The sequence below is a fragment of the Balaenoptera musculus genome, chromosome 19, assembly GCF_009873245.2.
Source record: "Balaenoptera musculus isolate JJ_BM4_2016_0621 chromosome 19, mBalMus1.pri.v3, whole genome shotgun sequence".
Taxonomy (NCBI): Eukaryota; Metazoa; Chordata; class Mammalia; order Artiodactyla; family Balaenopteridae; genus Balaenoptera; species Balaenoptera musculus.
The window spans coordinates 13055560-13080243 of NC_045803.1; the positions used below are offsets into that span (position 1 = coordinate 13055560).

Consider the following 24684-nt stretch of genomic DNA (forward strand, 5'->3'; position numbering starts at 1 on the left):
AGGAGAACGTGTCAGCGAGATTCACGTGTGTGCTCAGCCCAGGACTGGCCAGTGGGCGTGGCGGGGCGGTGGCCACACGGGAGGAGGCGGAGTCGTGGTTGCGTATAGGCGTGGCCTGCTGGTCAAGGGGCGGGGTCTCTTTGCATATCCAGCAGGCGGCGGGGCTGGGGCGGGGAGCTGAAGCGGGAGGGGCGCTCCCCCGCCCCTGGAACGGAATCCTCCCGGGAGCGGAGCAGGCTAGCGAGCTTGCATCCCGCACCATCCCCCGGCCCCCGGCCCCGGCCCGCGTCAGACCGAGCTGCCGCCGCCGCCACAGCAGCAGCAGCACTCGGGGATCCGGGCCCAGCCGGGGCCGCGGGAGGCGGGGGCGCCGGAGCCCTGGATGTCCCGCAGCGCGGCGGCCAGCGTGAGAAGGGCGGGAGAAGGGGGCTCGGGTGGGGGGCGGCGCCGCTGCTGATGTGGCGGAGGGTGGGAGGCGGCCGCGGCGCCCGGATGGAGAAAGGGTGCCAAGGCTGGGGAGGGTGGTCCTGGGTGGGGGTCCAGGAATCGGCTTCCCACCAAGCCAGATCTTGGGAGACAGGGGTCTCGGGCACAGGCCTTGTCTTGCCAAGGCTCTGGAGATACGGATCCCAGACACAGACCTCCCCCTCAAAAAAATCAAGGACAGGGGGACAGATTCTAGGTACAACTCCCTAGGCAAGATTTTGGGGATGGGGTCTGGGACGCAACCTCCTTATCAAGTCAAGGCCTCTAAGAGGGGATTCCAGACCAGACGCAATCCTTACCCCTCCCGGCCTGAGGGGCTCTCTGAGCACAGCAACCCTCTAGGCAAGGTCTTGAGAATGGGGTCCCTGGGCACAGCTTCCCCACCAAGCCAAGGCCCGGGGGGATTCCTGGCACAGTCCGTCCCCAGGCCTCAGAGGCGTCGGGGCACAGCATCCCCCCATGCTTGGGCGGCGTCCCAGGAACAGACCCTTCTCAAAACAAGGTCTCTGTGCTTGGGACTCTATCCCCCCAAAGCCTGAATAAAATAAAGGGAATTTCAGGCAACCACACACACAAAAAGCCTTGGTCAAGGGTCCCAGGGCACAGGTCTCCTGGGCCACCCTCTTTGTCCCTGGGGCCGCCCAGCTGTCTGGGAGGGGCCCCACCCACAGACAATGCACCGCCTCCCACTCCGGTTCTGGCCCCCCAGGCTCCAGGATTCAGGCTGGGCCAGGGGGCGGCTCCCCAGGGACCTGGTGCAGCCCTGTGTCTGCAGCGTCTGCGGTGATGATGGCTTTGTGTGTGGTACCTGGGGGGAAGCGGAGAAGCAAGCGATGGGGAGGTGGCTAAGAGTGTGACCCTGTGTTTTTGTGACTGTGGCTGCCTGTGTGTGTATGTGTGTGAGCTGCAGCTGGTGACTCTGAGGAATCGTGTGTTTCGTGCTTGTGGTTGTGTCCGATAGCGTCTGTGATTGTGTCTCTGTATGTGACCCCAGCATTTGTGTGGCTGTGTATGTGTATATGACAGCTGCTCGCTCACTGTGCAGAACCCTGTACTTTTCAGTCTGTCTGTGTTTGAGTGTGTGCATGGTTGTGACTATGTGGTTGTGTCTTTGATTATGTCTTTTGTGACCCCATGTATGTACCTTGGTAACTCTAACTGGGTATGTGATAGTGTATCTATTGAGTAGGGGGTTGGGCATGTGTGTGGCTGACTGAAGATGTGGGTGGAGTTGTGACTATAAGTGGAGTTGTGTCTATGACTCTGTGTCCATGTGCAACTGTCCTAATGACTTCGAATGTTTGTGACTGTGTCTCTAACTGATTTTATATGTGTGTCACACATGTGTTTGTATGACACACAACTGTGCCTGCAACTTTAGGTGTATGACTGCCATTGTATATGAAGTCACATTGTGCTTATGTGACAGGTTGTGTGCTGGCACTGTGACTTGTATGTTTGCAGTTGTGTGTTCAAAGCCACATCTATGTGTGTGGCCGGGATTGTATAAATGACTACATCTAGGTCTGTGTGTTGATACTGAGTGATTCTGTACATTTATAGTTGTGTACCTGTGATTTGGGTTATGTATTTGACTTGGAGTCTGAAACCCTGACAGACTATTAATAGTGGGTTATTTCACTGCATGTGACTCAAGCTATAGGTGTGTCTGTGTGTGGTGGCACCAGTGATTGTGTGTGTGTGGGGGGGATGTGTATGTGACTGTGGCTTCTGTATTTGTGTGTGACCTGCATATCTGTGACCCTGGGTGACTCTATATACTTGTGTCTGTGTCATGGTCTGTAAGAGTGTGTGTCTGTAGCCGTGTGGCTGTTTGGGGTGGGTGGGTGGGTGTCCCTGTATGCGTGCTGGGCGGCTTATGTTTGAATCTGTGTGATTTGGTGACAGAGTGACTGTCTCCTGGCTCCACACATGACTATCTGGAACTGTGTCTTCTGTGTAAACGCAGCTATAAATGCTCTGTCTGGGTCACTGTATTTCTAAGCACATACCTGACTGTGTGCTTGTGTGTGTGAAATGGAAACTGTGTGCTGATGTCTCTGTGTGTGAGATATTGTGTGTCTCTCGACACGGGGGCTGTGATTGTATGTGGCCCCATACGTGTCGGTGTGACTTACGTGTTTGCAGGAAGAGAGACTGCGTGTTTCTCTGTGATGGTCTGACATGGCACAGCTGGGGGTGGGATGGTGGGTGACTGTGAAATAGGTACCATGACCGTGATATATGGCTGGGTAACGTGGACACTCATGCTGTGGGACTTTGCATACATGACTGTTTCTGAAATGCGTATGGCTGTGACTCTGAGCCACTGACTGTCTGGCTGTGTCTGAGTGTGGCCGTCCTTGGGGAGAACTGTCTCTGGATGGCTGTATGCATGTCCTGAGTTTGTGTGCCCATTTCTCTCTAATGCACGGGCCGTGGCCAGCGGGGTCTGTGTGTGTGCTTGGGTATGGAGAACCATCCATATACGTGTGGCTGATACCATGACCAAGTGTGTGCCTCTACGACTGGGATGTATGGCTGTGTGACAGTGTGTGACCCAAAAGGTGTGTTGGTGTGACTGACACAGTTGGGGTTGAGTGTCCTTGTGCAGCTGTGTGCCGGTCGATGATTAAACACATGTGGCTGTGGCTGGGTGTGACTGGGTGTGACCAAATGTGTGTCAGTGTGTCTGCATGCATCCCTGACCAGATGTCAACAGGCAGCAGGGGAGCTGTATGTGACAAGTGTGTGTGCCTCAGAGCTAATAGGTGACCTCCCGCAGGGTGTGATTCTACACGGGTGGGTCTGTAATGTGAGTATCTTGGTTGGGTGCCCGAGGAAACAACTGTTGGCCATGGGCTGCCCCAGTGGGTGTGCCCGGACCCAGCTCTTTGTATATGGCAGAGAAAAGAGAAGTGCAAAATATCAGTTACTGATATGACCAGACGTTTGTGGCAGTGCCTGGGCAGCCTGGGACTCTACATACCTGTGGACAAATGGTCTGTAGCAGAGACCGTGTGTCTGTGAACTTGGATATGTGGCCAGGTATTTACAGTGGCTGTGACTGTTGATGTGTTTCTGTGTGATCCGGTGTGTGTCGCTGTGGTTGTCTGTGTAACTAATTGTGCAGAGCTGTGACCAGGTTCTAGGGACAATTGGGGACCGCAGTTGCATGTACACATGTGACTGTATGTGTGTGTGCAGCCCTGGACATGTGTCTAGAGGGCAGGCCACCCCCCTGCACACCATCCCCTTGGGTACAGACAGCCTCCTGAGGCCAGGACATCCCCAACAGATGCTCCCGAAACACACCTACTCGTTCCTGGGCCCTTGCAACCAGGTGGCTGATTGCCTTAGTAACAGTTGCTATGACAACCAGGGCTCTCATCAGAGATTCTGAGATGAAGGGGGGTTGGCTGATGTCCAAAGAGGGGGTGAGGTAGGGGACTGCGCCCTATCCCAAGCCAGCTTCTCAACTTTTCCTCCCTCCCCTGGGCAGGGCGGACCCAGGAGTCCAGAGCAGCATCTGCCCCCTGCCCCCTGTGGGGCCCTGGGGCCCCCTGAAACCTCCAGGACGGAGCCAGGTGAGTGGCCAGCTGGGGACAGGGCGAAGGCTGAGTGAGGGGGTGGGTCTGCCTCGCATAGCCAAAGGAACTGTCCCTGCGGTCACACAGGCTTAATCACACTCACAAGTGGACACCCCCAAACGACTTCCCAGCACACCCAGTGACCTCGTTCACAGACACACCCACCTAGACTAGGTCTCACACACGCACACACACACTTGGACACTCAGACACACACCAACGTCCCCACACCCACAGGTTCACGGTCACACAAACATACAGACACAATCCTAGACCACAGCCAGACTCCCTCACAGGTGAGCACAGACACTCACCAGATACAGACTCAGGGACTCTCAAGGGATGCAGTCTTATACAGTCTCCCCAACAACACACACAGACCCACACTTTGCAGACAACAGCCGCACTTTCACAAGCAGACACAGCCTCACAGACAGCACCCGTGTGCTCCTGCCTTCACAAACAGCTACACTTTTGCACACACAGTCTCACAAATAACACTCAGCACTCTCATAGACAACAGCCACATTCTCACACCATCACACCCTCACAAATAACACTCACAAACACACTCTCAAAGATGACAGCCTCATGTCCTCACACACCCTCACAGATGCACGGTTGCATACAGACACACCCCCAGGACAACGCTTATGGACCCACATTCTCTGCAACAACACCCACCTTATCTGACCCAGACACACCCTCACAAACAACAGCCACAGACACACAGCCTCACCACCAACAGCTGCACTCTTGGACAGATGTGGTATCTTGGGTAACTCTCACAGACACACACTGTCATGGGCAGTGGTCATCAAAGACAATAGCCACATCTTCACACAGACACACAGCTTCAAAGACAACAGTCACGGACACACCCTTTCAAAGACAACAGCTTCATGCTCAAACACAGACCCATCCTCACAGGCAACATTCCCTGACACACACTCACCACCACTCTCACACATAGCTACTCTTCAACCACGAGCTTCAGGGACCTACACTCACAGATGACAGCCACACTCTTGGACACAGACATCCCCTCACAGACAGCATTCACAGACACCCACTCTCATCAACAACCATTCTCAGACCCGCGTCCTTCCGTACAGCCTTCAGCTATATACACACTCACGGACAATAGGTGCATGCTCAGAACTAGACACCCTCACACACAACACTCAGGAACACACCAGGGAATTCCCTGGTGGTCCAGCGGGTGGGACTCTGCGCTTTCACTACCCAGGGCACGGGTTCGATCCCTGGTCAGGGAACTAAGATCCTGCGAGCCACGCAGTGAGGCCAAAAACAAAAAAAGGAACACACCAGCTGCACACTTGCTTGCACACACAGGCGGAGTCTCATCTGTTGGTGCTCTGTCCTAGGTGTCCCCTCACACTCCTCCTGGGACTCAGTATGGCATCTCAGTCAGCGAAGGCTGTCTTAGTGACTGGCCACCACCTCCATCCCTACCTCTGACATCACAGGTGCACGCCTCCCCAGGGGCCTCTGCCTTAGAACAGACACATTTGTCAGAGGGGCTATATCTCAGAGTTGCAGAGACCCGCCCCTGTCCCCAACACCCTCTGGCCTGGGCTCTGAACCGCAATCCCTGGACCTTCTGAGTCCCCCGCATCGGACCCATGCAAGTCTCAACTCCTGTGCCCTCTGACCACCGCATCCCCTGACCTTGTACCCCTAAAACCCCTGACCTCGTGACCCGTGACTGCTATGCCCTCTAACCCCAATGTCCTCCACTGCCTTAACTTCCCATTACTTTGGATCATCATGCCTCTTGACTGTCACATCCCGAATCTCCAGACCCCTAAAAGCTGTGACTCATGACCACCACCCCCCCACGCATCCCAGACCTCCCTGCCTCTTAGCCCCACGTCTTCTGAATCCCCACTGCCGACTCTCCCACTCTCCCGCCTTCCAGTTGCCCCCTTTGCCAGTATCCCCTAACTGCTGCCAGTCTGTGTTCCCTGGATGTCATGTCCTCTGACCCAGTGACTCCCTAACCCTGTAGCCCTACTGCCACGTTACCTGACCCCTTGCTCCCTGAGCCCTATTTCCCCCCACCTTGAGCCCCATGCCTCTGACCCTTGACTCGCACCCCTGTCTTCTGTCAGCAGACGGGGCGGGCACCATGAACAAGCTACGGCAGAGCCTGCGGCGGCGGAAACCAGCTTACGTGCCTGAGGCATCGCGCCCGCACCAGTGGCAGGCGGACGAGGACGCGGTGCGCAAGGGCACGTGCAGCTTCCCGGTCAGGGTGAGTGGGCGGGGCTCGTGTGGGCGGGGCTGCGGCGGTGTGCGAGCTGTTCGCTGTGCGCGTGCGTGTCCAGTGTGTTGTCCGTCGCCCGGTGAGGTGGCTGAGACCGAAGAGACTTCACAGCCCCAAAGAACTGCGGATCCTGCAGAAGCAGGACCCAACGGCCCGAGTCCCTGAAAGTTGGGATTAGAAACCAAGACCCATTCTCTTGTGCCAGGAAAATATTACCTGGGGTGGCGGGGGGCGTCCCGCCTGGAGTCACGCTATTCTGTGGGAGCTCACAGTTTCCAGGGGGGCACTGGAAGGTCACAAAAATTCTGTAGCATTTGCAAAGCCCTCTATTGTTAAGTGCGTTCTGGTTTAGACCACCACGACCCTTTACAACATACACGAAAATTTATAAGGGAGACAGCAGGATTCAGGTTCAACTCTCCACTCATTCCCTTCCTGGTTGGGTGACAACAGACGATGGTCACAGCGCCCCCCCTCCCACCTTGTTTTTCCTTCCCCTAGAAGCCGACCTTGCGAGGGAGGGGCTGGTGGGAGGTGCAGGAAATGCTGGTGAGAGTGAGGAAGGGAAGGCAGCCAGTAAAGGGTGTCTTACTAAACTATAGCTCTGAGCAACTGAGCTTGATGCCACTAGGGAACTGTGGGAAATCGAGCCATCCTACCCACGGGGTGAGGGAGCTGGGGCGTGTGTACCCCGGCTCCTATTAGTCATTGCCTGGGGCCAGTCCTCAGGCGCAGATGCAGACGCTGGCACTCAGAAGGACACCAGGGATGTGTTAAAGGCCAAGGATAGAGGCAGGGTGGGAATCATTACTCCATGATGTGCTTCAGTTTTCTCACCTGTATGTCTGGGATAAGAATGGGGTACCCAGATTTCCCTGGCAGTCCAGTGGTTAAGACTTTGTGCTTCCACTGCAGGGGGGCATGGGTTCCATCCCTGGTCGGGGAACTAAGATCCCACAAGCCATGTGGCGCGGCCAAAAAAAAAAAAGGTCCCCACCTTGCAAAGTTGAGGTAAAGAGTAAATGAGTTCATTCATATGATGTGCTTAGGACATTGCGTGATGCATCGCAGCGGCACCGTGAGCGCTAGGAATGATTGATTACTGTGCTTGTTTCATGTTCTCCCATCCCCTTCGCACCCCAAGTACCTGGGCCACGTGGAGGTGGAGGAGTCCCGGGGGATGCACGTGTGTGAAGATGCTGTGAAAAAGTTGAAGGCGGTGAGTGAGAGGCTGGAGCAGGGAGGGGGCAAGGTCAGAGCAGAAGAGCCAGCCCTGACCACACCCTCTGTCCTCCTCCTCCACTCCAGATGGGCCGGAAGTCTGTGAAGTCTGTCCTGTGGGTGTCAGCCGATGGGCTCCGGGTGGTGGATGACAAGACCAAGGTAGGGGGCCCGTGGGCCTGGGAGTGGGCACCAGCGGGCCCCTCTCCTCACCCTGCTCGAACGGGGCCAGGGACGCCTTCTCACCCACCTCTAGGATGTCCCTCCCTCAGGGACCTTCTAGGCTCAGCCGTGTGTTCCTGTAACATGTTGGCACCTCTCACAGTCATAATTCAGGATCGAGTCCTGTGTCTATTTGTGAGCTGGCGTGGATAGTGGGTGAGAGCATGGACCGTAGAGCAGCCACTTCAGCTCGGATCCCAGCTCACCCACTTACCAGCTGGGTGACCCTGGGCATGAGGGGTATGAGATTTAACCCTTCCGTGCCTCACTTGCCTCATCTGCAAAAATGGGGATAAAAATGGACCCAACCATTAAATGAGAAAGTATATGCAAATAGTTTAAAACTATGCCTGGTACAGCAGAAGTGTTCCGATCAATGAATGTTAGCTGTTATGTGCTTATTGTCTGTCTACCTGGCCAGATGGGAGCACCAGGGGCCGGGATCCGGGTGTCTGTTTGCTCACCATTGAATTCCCTGCCCCTAGCACAGAGACTGCCCAAGGAGACAGCCAGCGCATGAAGACAGTTAGGTTAATGACTGAACAGGATTGACACCCTCCAGCAAGCTTTGCCTGACTCCCGTCCAACTTGGGTCAGGCACCTCTTCTTGCTCCCGAAAGCCCCTGAGCCTCCCCGATCCCAGCCCTGAGCCCTCTGCCTGTGCCTCCCTCATTACAGCGTGGCTGTGACTCTGGCCTGTCTCCATCTGGTGATGAGTCTGATTCCCGCACTAAACTGGGAGCCCCATGTGAGCAGGGCCCACAGCTGTTTCAACAAGTGCAGGATCCCCACCCGGTTCAGGACAGGATATAGAGCAGACACAAAGGGAATATTAAGTGAATACATGAAAGACAGTACACATGCCTTTCCTGGCCTCCCTGGTGCCTCCCAGGACCTGCTGGTAGACCAGACCATCGAAAAGGTCTCCTTCTGTGCTCCTGACCGCAACCTGGACAAGGCTTTCTCCTATATCTGCCGTGATGGGACCACCCGCCGCTGGATCTGCCACTGTTTCCTGGCGCTCAAGGACTCCGTGAGTATCACCAAAGCCCAAAGCCAGCTGACTGTCTCCCATGCCCTGGTGTCCCACGCCCAACCCCAGCCCGCTGTGTGGTATCAGGCGAGTCACTCACCTTACCTCTCCTCTCCGTGACCTCATCTGGAAAAGGGAGTGTATTCACAGCCCCTAACTTAGAGGATTATTGTGAGACTTGAGGGGGTTGATACAGAGTATTTGGAACAATGCCTGGCATATAGGAAGCACTCAGGAAAACATTAGTTCTCATCCTCCTCCTTGTTATCAATAGTTCTTCATGTTTCTCTAACTTTTCTCATTGAGGAGCATATACATACAGCAAAATGCGCAGATGGCCCAGGCACAGCTCCATGAATTTTTGCTTATTTTTAAACCTCACCCAAGTCAAGCTGTAGTTTCCTGCCCCCAGCAGCCCCCTTGGGCCCTTCTGAAACAACACCCCCCAGGGTACCCACTCTTCCTTCAGAGTTGATTCATTTTGCCTGTGGTTCTTTATATTTTTGGGGGGAGGGGGGCGTCAAGATCCCCTCTGAGAATCTGATGAAAGAGACAAATGGACTGTCTTCTGAGAAGCATTCTCACAGGATTCTGAGGCTTGTGACAGAAAACCCTCAGATACCAGTGATTTCGGTGAAATAGAAATCTGTGTTTCATGTGAAAGACATCCCTAGGCAGGCAGCACAGCGTTGGTGTGACTCCTCTCCACTCAAGGGCCATGGCTCCTTTTATCTTGTTGCTATGCTGGAGTATGGCTTCCACTCCATGATCCAAGATGAATGAGCATGCTCCAGCCTTCACATCTTCATCCCAACTACATAAAGGAGGGAAGCATGAAGAGGGGCACACCCTCTGCTTTTTGGGAGGTGTGTATTGGCCTTTTGTGACCTATTGGCCTTGTGTGACCAGCTTCTTTCACTTAGCATAATGTTTTCAAGGTTCATCCATGTCGTAGCATTGTATCAGTACTTACTCCCTTTATATGGCTGAATAATATTCGTATGGATATACCACATTTTGGATATACCATATTTTGCTTATTTATTCATCCATTGATGGACATTGGGTTGTTTCCACCTTTTGGCTATTATGAATAGTGCTTCTCTGGACATTTATATGCAAGTATTTGTTTGAATACTTGTTTTTAATTCTTCTGGGTATATACCTAGGAGTGGAATTGCTGGGTCATATAGTATGTTTAAGTTTTTGAGTAATTGCCAAGTTGTTTTCCTTGGTGGTGACACCATTTTACATTCCCAGTTGCAATGTATGAGGGTTCCAATTACTCCACACTTTTCTTTTCACTTTCTTTTTTTTTTTTGGCCCCGTGGCATGTGGGATCCTAGTTCCCCGACCAGGGATTGAACCTGCGCCCCCTGCATTGCAAGCACAGACTCTTAACCACTGGACTGCCAGGGAAGCCCCATCTTTTTGCTTTCTTGATAGTGTCCTTTGATGTGCAAATGTACACATTTTGATGAAGTTCAATTCATCAATTTTTTTTTTGTTATTTCTGCTTTTGGTGTCATATCTAAGAATTCATTGCCAAATCCAAGGTTGTAGAGAGTTACCTCATGTCTCATTCTAAGAGTTTTATAGTTTTAGCTCTTATATTTAGGTCTCTGATACATTTTGAGTTAATTTTTATAAATGGTGTGAGGTAAGAGTCCACCTTCATTTTTTTTTCACGTGCATACTGTATCCAGTTGTTCTAGCACCATTTATTAAAGAGACTATTCTTCCTTCATTGAATGGTCTTGGCACCTTATTGAAAATCAATTGACCATAGATGTGTGGGTCTATGTCTGAGCTCTCAGTTATATTTCGTTGGTCTATATGTCTCTCCTTATGCTAGTATCACACTGTTTTTATTTATTTATTTATTTATTTATTTATTTATTTATTTTTGGCTGTGTTGGGTCTTTGTTGCTGCGCACGGGCTTTCTGTGGTTGCGCCGAGCGGGGGCTACTCTTCGTTGCGGTGCACAGGCTTCTCGTTGCGGTGGCTTCTCTTGCTGCGGAGCACGGGCTCTAGGCGCACGGGCTTCAGTAGTTGTGGCACGCTGGCTCAGTAGTTGTGGCGCACAGGCTTAGTTGCTCCGCAGCATGTGGGATCTTCCCAGGCCAAGGCTTGAACCCATGTCGTCTGCATTGGCAGATGGATTCTTAACCACTGAGCCACCAGGGAAGTCCCGTATCACACCGTTTTGATTACTTTAGCTTTGGAGTAAGTTTTTAAATTGGAAAGTGTGAGTTATTCTATTTTATTCTTTTTCAAAATTGTTTTGGCTGTGCTGGGTCCCTTGCAATTCCATATGAATTTCAGGGTCAGCTTTTCCATTTGTGCAAGAGTCCATTGGGATTTTGAAAGGAATTGCATTCAATCTGCAGAACACTTTGGGAAATATTGCCCTCTTAGCAATATTAGTCTTTCAATCCATGAACACAGGATGTATTTCCATTTATTTAGGTCTTCTTTAATTTCTTTCAACAGTGTTGTGTAGTTTTCAATGTGTATGTCTTTTACTTCCTTGGTTAAATTTATTCCAAACTATTTTATTATTTTAGATGGTATTGTAAATGGAATTGTCTTAATTTCAGTTTTGGATTGTTTGCTGTTTGTGTATATAGATATAACTGATTTTTTTGTGTGTTGATTTTGTATCCTGCAACTTTGCTGAATTTATTTATTTGCACTAACTGTGGATCCTTTTGATGTTCAACATATACGATCATGCCATCTGCAAACAGAGGTAATTTTACTTCTCTCTTTCCAACATGGATGCCTTTTATTTCTTTTTCTTGTCCAGTTACTCTGCCTAGAACTTCCAATAGAGTGTTGAATAGAAATGATGAAAATGGCATTCTTGTCTTGTTCCTGATCTTAGGGAAAAGCTTTGTCTTTTACCATTGAGGATAATGTTAACTGTGAGTTTTTCTTTTTTCTTTTTTTAATAAATTTATTTATTTATTTATATTTTATTTTTGGCTGCGTTGGGTCTTTGTTGCTGTGCCCGGGCTTTCTCTAGTTGCGGCGAGTGGAGGCTCCTCTTCATTGTGGTGCACGGGCTTCTCATTGCGGTGGCTTCTCTTGCTGTGGAGCACGGGCTTCAGTAGTTGTAGCACGTGGGCTCATTAGTTGTGGCCTGTGGGCTCTAGAGCACAGGCTCAGTAGTTGTGGCACACGGGCTCAGTTGCTCCGCAGCATGTGGGTTCTTCCCGGACCAAGGCTTGAACCCGTGTCCCCTGCACTGGCAGGCGGATTCTTAACCACGTGCCACCAAGGAAGTCCTGTGAGTTTTTCACAAATGTCCTTTATAAGGTTGAGGAAGTTCCCTTCTATTCCAACTTTGTTGAGTGTTTTATCATGAAAGGGTGCTGGATTTTGTCAAATGCTTTTTCTGTGAGAATCGAGATGATCATGTGGGGTTTTTTCTTCATTCTATTAATGTGGTTGATTGATTTTCATATGTTAAACCAAGCTTGCATTCCTGGAATAAATCTCACTTGATTCTTTTCATATTCTGCTGGGTTCAGATTGCTAGCATTTTGTTGAAGCTTTTTGTCCCCAAGTTTAACTTTAAGAGGTGGCTGAGCATCTTGTTTAGGGAACAGAAGTCAGACATACCTCATTAGAATCCCAACTCTGCCACTCACTTGTTATAATGGGCATGTTGACTGAACCTTAATTTCTTCATCTGTCAAATGGGTTCATAAGATTGTCCACCTCCCGGCAGTGTTGTGAGGATTCCATAAAAGGATGCAAATCAGGGCTCAGCCCGGGGCTATACAAAATTTCTGCTGACACATATGTGAGTTTCCCTGTGCCTGGCTTTGTGCTGCATGCCTTGCATATATTTGTTCACCTAATTCCTGCAACAACCCTGTGAAGTGGGTGCTGTTAGAGCCCCCATTTTACAAATGAGGAGCCTTGGGTACTGGGAAGTGATTTTCTTGAGATCACATAGCTGGGAAGTGGAAAGCCAGCATCAATCCCAGGCTCTCTGGCCTTGGCGTCTCTCAAGTAGGCACTCAAGAAACAGGGGTTGTTGTTTTTACCCCCAGTACTTTACTACAAAATATTTTCAAGCATGCAGTAAAGTCGAAAGACTTGTTCAGTCACCAGTCACCTGGACACCCCCCACCCAGATCCTGCCATTAACATTTGTCTGGGCTTACTTTATCACTTATCTCCCCATCTTATTTTTTGATGCATTTCAAAGTCACAGACATCAGAATACTTCCCCCAGACACTTCAGCATGCATACCATTAAGTAGAATTCATATTTGTTATCAGCTCTTTTTCTTTTGACGCGAAATACATGCTGACCACAAACCTTAAGTGTACATTTGCTGGGTTTTGACAACTGTATACACGCGTATAACCCAACCCCCCCATCAAGATCTAGAACATTGCCACCACCCCAGACTGTCCCCTCATGCTCCTTCTCAGTCAGTCCCTATGCCCACCCCTAAGAAACAACCACTGTTCTGATGTTTTCCACCATAGATTAGTTTTGCCCATTCTGTAACTTCATATAAGTGGAGCCATCCAGGGACTTCCCTGGCAGTCCAGCGGTTAAGACTTCACCTTCCAATGCCGGGGAGTGTGGGTTTGATCCCTGGTTGGGGAGCTGGGATCCCGCATGCCTTGCGGCCAAAAAACCAAAACATAAAACAGAGGCAATATTGTAGCAAATTCAATAAAGACTTTAAAAAAAATGGTCCATATCAAAAAAAAAATCTTAAAAAAAAAAATGGAGCCATACAGTATTACACTCTTGTCTCTGGCTTTTGTCCCTCATTTTGCAGATGTGCACTGAGGCCCAGAGAGGTGAAGGGACTCATCCGGAGTCACCCAGCATCCAGCTGCTGGACCCCGGGGCTCCTGGCGTCCAGTCTGCACTGCACAACGTCGCTAATCCTGCCCCAACCTCTTCCCACAGGGCGAGAGGCTGAGCCACGCAGTGGGGTGTGCGTTTGCGGCCTGCCTAGAGCGGAAACAGCGGCGGGAGAAGGAGTGTGGAGTCACGGCTGCCTTCGACGCCAGCCGCACCAGCTTCTCCCGGGAGGGCTCCTTCCGCCTGTCCGGGGGTGGGCGGCCGGCTGAGCGAGAGGCTGCCGACAAAAAGAAAGGTGGGCGCTGCCCGGAGGGCGGGGTGGGGGCGCTGGGCACCGAATGGTCCCAGGGTGGGGCCAAGGGATCCAGATTGGGGGGAGAGCTGCAGAGGTACAGGGGCTCTACAGTTTACAAAGCAAAAAGGAAACACACACACACAAAACCCAAAACAACAAAAAATTTTTAAATTAATTTATTTTATTTTTGGCTGTGTTGGGTCTTCTTTGCTGTGCACCGGCTTTCCCCTAGTTGCGGAAAGCGGGGGCTACTCTTCGTTGTGGTGTGCGGGCTTCTCATTGCAGTGGCTTCTCTTGTTGCGGAGCACGGGCTCTAGGTGCGAGGACTTCAGTAGTTGTGGCTCGTGGGCTCTAGCGCGCAGGCTCAGTAGTTGTGGCGCATGGGCTCAGTAGTTGTGGCACATGGACTCAGTAGTTGTGGCTCATGGGCTCTAGAGCGCAGGCTCAGTAGTTGTGGCGCATGGGCTTAGTTGCTCTGCGGCATGTGGGATCTTCCTGGACCAGGGCTCAAACTCGTGTCCCCTTATTGGCAGGTGGATTCTTAACCACTGCACCACCAGGGAAGCCCCCCCCAAATTTTTTTAAGTAAAAAATACAAAGCAAAGCACCAACCACAAAGTTTGGTTACAGTTTATAAAGCGTACTTCAGTTTAAGGAGTCCTCTGGGCAATATTCTGTTGGCCACAAATCCCAGCAAAGCTCACCGAGAGCTTTATTATCTGCTAACCCAGGGAGGTTCCCAGGCTTTTCAAACTGTGTATCCACCCTGTTAATGGGTTGTGAAGTCAGCTTGCTGGGTTGTGGTTAGCATTTTAAGAAATGAAATGGAAAAGATAGAAAATATCAGAGTAATTGAATGTAGTAAGGGTAAGTATAGTTCAATGATACTTTTATGTCAGTATATCTGTTTGTGTGTGTGTGTATGGAATGGGTTACCATGTGAACGGTATTTCTTATTCTGGGTTGCCGTCATGAAAGTTTGAAAAACTTTTCGGTAAACTCTAACATTCTAGGTCAAAGGCAAATAGTTTATAAGTTCTCAAACTGTGGTTTTTAAATATACATGTATTATGTGCTGAGTCAAAATGTAATTTTTCATTTTATTTTACTTTTTTTTAGTGTTTCTAGTTTTTACATTTTTGGAAAACACTGCTTAGAATTTACAAAGAATCCTGAATTGGGATTCAGGATAAAGGAGACTGAAGAGATTTGACAAATATTAATAAATGCAATGTGTGATCCTGAATTGAATCCTGGATATTGTATATATAGATATACATTCAACATTCAATCCAATATATATACATATTGAATATATGTATATAAAATATATACATTGGAAAATATATATATATATATATGAACATCCATAAAGGACATGAGTAGACCAGTCAGGGAAATTAGAATATGGACTGTAGACTAGCTAACAGTATCATATCCATGTTAAATTTCCCAAGTAGGAAGTTGTCCTGTGGTTCAGTAGGAGTCTGTCCTTGTTCTTAGGTACATGCTGAAGGTTTTAGGGTTGGGTAAGCTGTCTGCAGCTTAGTCTTTTTTTTTCCCCTTGTTGTTTATTTTATATATAGTAGTGTACATCCGTTAGTCCCAAACTCCTAATTTATCCCCTCTCCCTCTTCCCCTTTGGTAACCATAAATTTGTTTTCTATGCCTGTGAGTCTATTTCTGTTTTGTGAATAAGTTCATTTGTATCTTTTTTTTAGATTCCACATATAGGTGATATCACATGATATTCGTCTTTCTCTTTCTGACTTACTTCACTTAGTATGATAATCTCCACGTCCATCCATGTTGCTGCAAATGGCATTATTTCATTCTTTTTTTATGGCTGGGTAGTATTCCGTTGTATATATATTACCACATCTTCTTTATCCATTCATCTATTGATGGACATTTAGGTTGTTTCCATGTCTTGGCTATTGTATGCAACTTACTCTTAAATCATACTGAAAAAAGATTATGGAAGGAGAGACAGATCAAATACTGTAACAAGTTAACACTTGTTAAGAGTTAACAAGTGTAACAAGTTAACACAAGAGAACATGTGTGCTGCTTGTTCCATTATTACATCTTTTCTGTAAGTTTAAAATATTTCTAGCTGAAAAGTTAGGAAAACAAGTTTTTATCACTTCCTAGAATATTAGAGTTTACAATATATGTTTTTCTTGGTAAACTATGTGACCATTTACAAACCTCTTGACAAAGTTAAGGAGTTCTTCACAGCTTACAAAATATTTTGCTGTTTACATCATCTATTAGAATTTATAAAGAATTTTATCATTGGTAAAGCAGATTACAAAGTAAAGTTAACAGAGGGTCTAAGTACATATATTTTTTTTAGTGAAAACCTGTCTTTTATATATATATATTTATTTATTTTGTTGCACTGGGCCTTAGTTGCGGCAGGCGCGCTCCTTAGTTGTGGCATGTGACTCTTAGTTGCGGCATGCATGTGGGATCTCGTTCCCTGACCAGCGATCGAACCCAGGCCCTCTAGTAGGAGTGCGAAGTCTTAACCACTGCGCCACCAGGGAAGTCCCTATATGATATTTTATTGTTTGCAAAAGAACACATTGAGTACACTGAGTTTACTATTTATATGGGATATTAGAATTTACAAAGAATGTCATGCTTTAGAGTTTGCAAAGGATTTTGCTGTTTCCAAAGGATATTATACGTTCCAGGTACTTTGGATTGTAGAAAGCACTTGAGAGCTTGCACTGCAAAAATGAGAGTTTACAAAGTGTGGTATATGATTTGCCGAACACATCACAGTGTTTTGCCGATGATGCACTGATTCACAGTCTCAAGGCACCGCACGTTCACAAAGAGCTCTGTTCAGGAGTTACGGAGCAGTGCACTTTCCACAAAGTTGTTTACCAAGCTTTTGTGGGATTCCAGAGCGTTGAACATTCACTGCCTCAACTGACCCTCTCAGGAGATCAGGGAAGGCAGCAGAGGGATGTTTATCCCAGGTTTAGTTGGGGAAACTGGAGCCCGGAGAGGGGAGGAGACTTCCTGAAGCCCAAGGTGGTGGGGGGCAGAGGTGGTTTCCCAGTTCCAACCTGTCCCGGGCTGTTTCCACTGGCCCCAGCCTGGCCTGGGTGAGAGCCTCACCGCCCCCTCATGGAAGATGGGAGAAGCACTGGGCAACCTCCCTGCCCTCTTTGGGCCTGAGTTTAACCTCACTAGCATTCAGGCAGCGGCTCAGGTGAGGCCTTGATGGGAGGATGGCTGTGTGTTTGTGTATTGGCAGGGGTGGGGAGACCCTGCCATGGAAGAGCCCGCTTCTTATGCTGAGTGGGGAGACCAGGTACCTGCAGAGGACTGAGAACAGCCCCAGAGGGGAGGGAGCCCAGGCTGAGGGGCTGAAACAATCTGGAAAACTCCTCAGAGGAAGAAGTATGCCAAGCTAGGTCTAGAACAATGGGTAGCAACTGGAGGACGGGAGGAGGTACTTGAGGTGGGAAGAATGGTGGGAGGTGACAGAGAACAGAGCAGATGAAATGATGGAGGAAGACAGCATGATGTGGAGAGACCAGGCCAGAGGGAGAGACGGGTTAGCGCAGTCATCTGGAGTCAGCCTGCCCCTTCCTTCACAGTATGGCTCAGGCAAGTCACTTGCCATTTCTGGGCCTCAGTTTCCACATCTGTAAAATGGGGATAATGATAATATCAACCTCACTGGGTGGTTGTGAGGATTGAATGAATTAATACTTGCAAGGCACTTGGAACAATGCCTGATACATTGGTCATGCACCAAAAAAGTGTTTGTTAAATTAATTAGAAAGGGAGACAGAAGGTCTCAGAGGGAGAAATAGCAGCAGCAGAGGAAGATGGATGGGGGACAGAAAGCTTGAGACACACAGAGGGTCAGGTTGGGTGACGACTCCCCCACGGGCCTCCTGGGGAAAGTGATCCTGGCTTGGGTGGGGATGAGAGACATTTGGGGGCTCTGACCAGCCTGTCTTGAGGGCAGGGCACACTGGGTGAGGAAGGCAGCACTGGAAAACAATCAAGGGGTCTGGGTAGGAGAGGCCTCCAATGCCAAGGTGAGCTATCTAACCACCTGTCTCACCCATGTCTCCAGCAGAGGCAGCAGCTGCCCCAACTGCGGCTCCTGGCCCTGCCCAGCCTGGGCACGTGTCCCCAACACCGGCCACCACATCCCCTGGCGAGAAGGGTGAGGCGGGCACCCCAGTGGCTGCAGGCACCACTGCGGCTGCCATCCCCCGGCGCCATGCCCCCTTGGAGCAGCTGGTTCGCCAGGGCTCCTTCCGTGGGTTCCCGGCGCTCAGCCAGAAGAACTCACCTTTCAAACGGCAGCTGAGCCTACGGCTGAATGAGCTGCCATCCACGCTGCAGCGCCGCACTGACTTCCAGGTGAAGGGCACAGGTGAGCCTGGGGCTCTGCAGGAGGGAACATCGGGATCAATGCCGCTGTCTGTTGTAAGCAAGAGATGGAGAAGAGGTGGTACACACCATGATTTTTTTTTTTTAACATCTTTATTGGAGTATAATTGCTTTACATTTTTGTGTTAGTTTCTGCTGTATAACAAAGTGAATCAGCCATATGCATACATATGTCCCCATATCCCCTCCCTCTTGAGCCTCCCTCCCACCCTATCCCACCCCTCTAGGTGGTCACAAAGCACGGAGCTGATCTCCCTGTGCTATGCGGCTGCTTCCCACTAGTTATCTGTTTTACATTTGGTAGTGTATATATGTCAATGCCACTCTCTCACTTCGTCCCAGCTTACCCTTCCCCCTCCCCGTGTCCTCAAGTCCATTCTCTACATCTGCGTCTTTATTCCTGTCCTGCCCCTAGGTTCTTCAGAACCATTTTTTTTTTAGATTTCATATGTATGTTAGCATATGGTATTTGTTTTTCTCTTTCTGACTTACTTCACTCTGTATGATAGACTCTGGGTCTATCCACCTCACTACAAATAACTCAATTTCGTTTCTTTTTATGGTTGAGTAATATTCCATTGTATATATGTGCCACATCTTTATCCATTCATCAGTCAATGGACACTTAGGTCACACCATGATTAATTAGCACTCCCTGCCATAGGCAAAGGAGAGGAGCAACATGTGATCAATTAGCAATGTCTGCCATCAGTCTGGGAGAGGAAAGAGGTAGTGTAAGCTGTGATCGATTAGCAATGTCTGCTCCAGGCAAGGGATAGCAAAAAGGTGGTGTTAAGTCATGATCAGTTAGTACTGTCTGCTGTAGTTAGGGACATGAGAGCAGTGGCATATGTCATGACTGATTAGCAAGACTTCCATGGGCAAGGGAGAGGAGAGAAGCTGCCCAGATGCCATGTTTTTGCTCAAGAGGAGACTGAGGCACCATAGGCTAATGCTCCCTCCAAGCTTTTGGCCAGTAGAGCCATGAGATCTGGCCAGGTCAAGGATCCAGGTTCAGAGGAAAGAAGGATTGTGGTTAACAATGTCTGCTCAGGGCAGGGAGAATAGAGTGATGACAGACATCATGATCTCCTTACAGTGTCTGACTGGAGCAAGAGAAAAGAGCGAGGTGGCACACCACATGATTGATTAGCAAAGTTTGCCATGGGCAAGCGAGAAGAGAGAGCAGGAGTATTATGTTTTGCCCAAGAGATGACTCCCAGAATTTGGCTTATGGAAGCATGAGGTGAAGGGCACAAGTGAGCATGGGGATCACGGGGTCAGGGTGCATAGTGATGGATTCGTGATGTCGCTTCTGGGTAAAGGATTGTGCAGAGGCAGCACCCATCATCATCCATTAGCCATGTCTTCGAGGGAAGATGGAATTGCAAGGACCAGTCCTTTCTTTCAGCATTTGGCCAGTAGAGCCACCAGGCTCTACTGGTGAGGGGTAAGGTGAGCAAAGAGTTCGATGGGAGAAAAGCATCATGTTTGATTACTAATGTCTGCCATGGACCAGGAAGAGGAGAGAGATGGCATATGTTGTGATTTAAAAATGTATGCCATGGGAAAAAGGGAAGAGAGAGGTGGCATGGAACTATGTTTTGCCCGAGGGACACAGGCAGGAGAGCTGCCTTTCCTCCCAGCTGTCAGTGAAGTCATGTGGTCTGGCCCGCTCTCCTGCTTCCATATGCCAAATCCGAGACACCTACCCCTTATGGCCCCGGGGACTGGTGTGGGAGGTGTTGATCTGTATCCAGGAGGCTGGGCTACTGCAAAAGGTGACTGCTGAGCAGATGCCAACGCTTGTTGAGAATGACGCGCGCTCACTCCATGTTATGCAGCATTCCGTGTACTGCCTGCACCCTCAGATTTGCTGTGCTCATTAAGTAACCTGCCGTTAAGCACACCCCCAGGGCTGTCACACCTGCTCCCTGAGGGGTGGCAGGCACCCCAGACTTTGTTTAGAAGCCTCGCGTGCCTGTAGCCAGTTGCCCACTTGCTTGGATGTAACTTGCCACACAAAAATTTCACAGACTCACACAGATGTCCCACTCCACTGCGGGTGTCACACACACTCAGAAGTCACACACTTAGTCGTGGGCAATCAAAAATCACACACACTTGGAAGTTGCGGGACCAGGTGTTACCATTACACACACTTAGAAAGCACATATCCAATACAAACTACTGTATATAAAATAGGTAAACAACAAGGCCCTACTGTATAGCAGGGAACTATATTCAATATCCTGTAATAAACCATAATTGAAAAGAATATGAAAAAGAATATATATATATGTATATATGTATAACTGAATCACTTTGCTGCACACCGGAATCTAACACAACATTGTAAACCAACTATATTTCAATAAAAAAGAAAGAAAGAAAGCACATATCCAGATGTCCCATTCAGAAATCACATACACAGATTAACACATGCTCACGAACGACACACCTGGATTCACACAAACTTGTGTGAATCACAAGTCACATACGCTAATTCATGCCGAATTCCATACATCACGCAGGCAGATTGGCTCACGCTGGGGAATCACAATCGGATGCCACAACCTGGATTTCAGTCACACTCAGATGCCACCCCCCAGAAGCTGCACACCCATTTGGACTAACAGGCACAGTCATCATAGAAATGACCTGGAAGCCACCTACTGTCCCGCCTGGGCAGCCCCACGTCACACCTGCTGACTCCTACAGCTAGTTTCTTTCTGATGCTCACAGAGCATCACACACACTCCCTTGGAGGTAGCCACTCGCTGAGCTGTCACAGGCACTTGTCACACGCCACACTTGACCGTCCTCTTGTTTATTTGGATGGTGCCTTTGCTCATCCTAAGCCCTCACGAGGCCACCACACCTGCTCAGCGTGTCCTGTCTTGCAGGCACAGGTGCATCTCTGCCCTCATGACATATGTTATGGGCCAGGCGTGGTGGGGCCGCAATTCTGCACGCAAAGCAAGACAGATGATCCCCAGCCAGTGACCAGCAGCGTGGCCAATATCCATTCTGACTAGTCAATGCTCTTGCCATACATGTGGTTGAACATTTTTTATTTATTTTTTTGGCCACGCCACGCGGCTTGTGGAATCTTAGTCCCCTGACCAGAGATTGAACCCGGGCTCCGGCAGTGAAAGCACCAAGTCCTAACCACTGGACCGCCAGGGAAAATTCCCTGAACATATTTTTAAATTAATATATATTGGTAAGCATTTAAAATATTTCTTCTGGTTTGCGGCTACATACAGCTCTTGAGGTCCTCCTTGGTTTGGGATCCCTGTGACTGTCTGCCATCAGATGTCACACACTACTTGGCTGTTGTACCACTCAGATGTCACACACACACACACATGTGCGCAGTTACCATTTTTGTGGCCATGGCCACTTAGTTACTGCAGAGTGGACCCGCCGACCCACACACCTTGTGAGGGCCACCTGCGGGGATGGGGTCAAGGGCAGAGCCTGGGCCTGTCCACTGACCTCCACCCTCTTCCCTGACTTGCCAGTGCCTGAGATGGAGCCTCCCAGTGCCAGTGACAGCGACAGCATCAGTGCCCTGTGTACACAGATCAGCTCATCTTTTGCCAGTGCTGGACCACCAGCCCCAGGGCCACCGCCAGCCTCAACAGGTAAACTCAGCCCTTCTCTTGGGTCAGATGCCCTGCAGTGCCCCTCCTGCATCCCCCTGCTCCTTTCAGGGCTCCTGCAGAGACTCTGGGAATCTTGGAATCCCACAGGCTTAGAACCATGGATCATCTAAGAGCCATGGGATTACCATAGAACCATGGATCATTTAAGAGCTATGGGGTCATCCTAGAATCATGGGATCAATCACTTTAGAACCATGGATCGTCTTAGAACCACGGGGTCATCTCAGAGCCGTGGGGTTCATCCTAGAACCATGAGATAACATAAGAATTATGGGGTCACCTTAGAACCATGGGATCAATTTTTAAACCTTGCTGTCTTAGAACCATAAAATCTAGAAACCTACAGCCTTTGAATCACAAGATATTAGAACCTAACAGATTTGGAGCCAGGAAACCTTGGAATCTTACAGCCTTAAAAGAGTGCTCTCTGAGAAAATAGCGCCAAGGAATCACCTTAGAGCCACGTGCTTATCCTAAAACCGTGGAAGCACCTTGGAATTACAAACAATGTAAATTTAGAACTCTAGAATCTTAGAAAACACAAACTTAAAAACACTGAAACTTACCCACTATGTTAGAATAGTACACTCTGAGAAAGATCCATGCAATCTTAGAATCTTAGCCTCCTAAGACAATACAGTGTCAAAATATTAGCGCCAAGGGTGATATTAAAAAATATTTAATAACAGCTTTGCTACTGACCAATCAGAAGGGAAGCCGGCCTGGGTGACTGTCAGTCGTGCCTATACTTTTTCATCTTAGGACCTTAGAATCTCAGAAATGAATTTTCGTAGCACTGCGTGAACTGTGGTCCAGGATGGTCCAGCCATTTGCCCAAAGCCCATGCAGCTAATGAGAAGCAGAGCTGGATGCAAGGCAGGCTGCCCGGTCCAGAGTCTGATCCCCAGCCTGGGGTTCTCTCTGCGGCAGCCCATGCCCCCTAACTGCCCCTCTCCTCTCTCCAGGAACTTCTGCCTGGGGTGAGCCCTCCGTGCCCCCTGCAGCTGCCTTCCAGCCTGGGCACAAGCGGACCCCTTCGGAGGCCGAGAGGTGGCTGGAGGAGGTGTCCCAGGTGGCAAAAGCGCAGCAGCAGCAGGCAGCCTCGGTGCCTGCCGTGCCCCCCGGCCTGCAGCCCTTCCCCGCCCCCGTGGGGCCCTTCGACGCCGCACCTGCCCAGGTGGCCGTGTTCCTGCCGCCTCCACACATGCAGCCCCCGTTTGTGCCCGCCTACCCGGGCTTGGGCTACCCGCCCATGCCCCGCGTGCCCGTGGTGGGCATCACACCCTCACAGATGGTGGCCAACGCCTTTTGCTCAGCCGCCCAGCTCCAGCCCCAGCCTGCCACCCTGATTGGGAAAGCTGGGGCCTTCCCACCCCCTGCCGCACCCAGCGCCCCTGGGGGCCAGGCCCGTCCTCGCCCCAATGGGGCGCCCTGGCCCCCAGAGCCAGCACCCGCCCCGGCCCCTGAGTTGGACCCCTTTGAGGCCCAGTGGGCAGCGTTAGAAGGCAAATCTGCTGTAGAGAAGCCTTCCAACCCCTTCTCGGGCGACCTGCAGAAGACCTTCGAGATTGAACTGTAGCCCAAGCCACCCCATCATCTCCAGGAGCCCCACACCTGGGAGTGGAGGCCCAACCTCTCCCCAGTCCTGCTCCCTGGGGCTGCACCCTCCTGACGACCTCTCTAACCCTTCTCTCGACCACCTCCCACAACCAGTACAGAACCGACATTGTGACGCCCAGGTTGCGATGGGATGGAATTCAGGGACGGACCCAGCCTGGCTAAGGGACCCATTTCTCTGCCAGACTTAGGCTGGCATGGCCCCCTCTCCCCGGACCCCAGACACAGGGGGATGGCCACAATCCCACCGAGTGCCCTCTGTTCAAGCTATATTTCCCAGTTTCTGTTGTTGACCTTCTACCTTCCAGTATTGGGTGGGATGGAGGAGGGATGCCCACCTCGGGGCCCTCCTCGGCCCCAAACGAGTGCCCACCCCAAGTTTGGTCATTCCCCCCGCCCCCATACACAGCACAAGCAAAGGGCTTCCTTCTGCCCACCTGCTGCGTTCACTGCCAATGCTGTGCTCACCCCTACACCCCTCCCCTCCCCTTGGGGGCCCACATGTTCTTTGGGCCAGGGTCTCATGGGGGTAGGGGGCCAAGTTGGGGGCCCAGGAGGCACATAGGGGGAAGGGGAAGGGGAAGAAGATGCCCAGTTACCTCACGTCGGTGCCCGCTGGGGAGGGGTCCGGGAAGAAGGAAGGGGGTGCCTGGCGGGTACTTTTCTATCTTTTATTTCCAGATTTTTTTGTATCTAAACTTGCAGATTTGTATTATACAAGGACAGCCAATAAAGGAAGAATATAATGGTGCCCCTCTAGAAGGCAGGGTGTGTCTGCAGGGGGGATGGTGTGGAGACAGAGCCTTTCCTCCTGTGTCATCTTCTAAAACCAGAGGGAGTAAAAAGGGTTTCCCTGCATATTCACCTCTGAGTCGTAGCATGGGAGCAGGTAACACTGACCCAGCACTCAAGAAGTGGGTTATTAATGGGTACCCCAAATTAATCACTCCATTTCTGATTCTTATAGATTTTGAAACAAGGAATTAA

General features: G+C 50.1%; 1 protein-coding gene across 4 annotated transcripts; it reads left to right on the forward strand.

Annotated features, from left to right (window-relative positions):
- The first annotated feature begins 137 nt into the window (after positions 1-137).
- On the forward strand, positions 138-24447 carry NUMBL (NUMB like endocytic adaptor protein). Of its 4 annotated transcripts, none has more exons than XM_036833883.1 (10): positions 138-406; positions 3989-4073; positions 6212-6354; positions 7511-7585; positions 7675-7749; positions 8702-8842; positions 13789-13978; positions 18090-18392; positions 21937-22059; positions 23046-24447. In XM_036833883.1, exons 1-10 carry the CDS (start codon positions 383-385, stop codon positions 23657-23659), a joined length of 1773 nt encoding a protein of 590 aa, XP_036689778.1. In that variant the 5' UTR covers positions 138-382; the 3' UTR covers positions 23660-24447. The 4 variants fall into 4 exon arrangements, with proteins under 4 accessions (XP_036689778.1, XP_036689776.1, XP_036689777.1 ...); XM_036833881.1 differs by having other exon boundaries at positions 139-406; positions 18087-18392; XM_036833882.1 differs by having other exon boundaries at positions 139-406; positions 6215-6354; positions 18087-18392.
- The last annotated feature ends 237 nt before the right edge of the window (positions 24448-24684 follow it).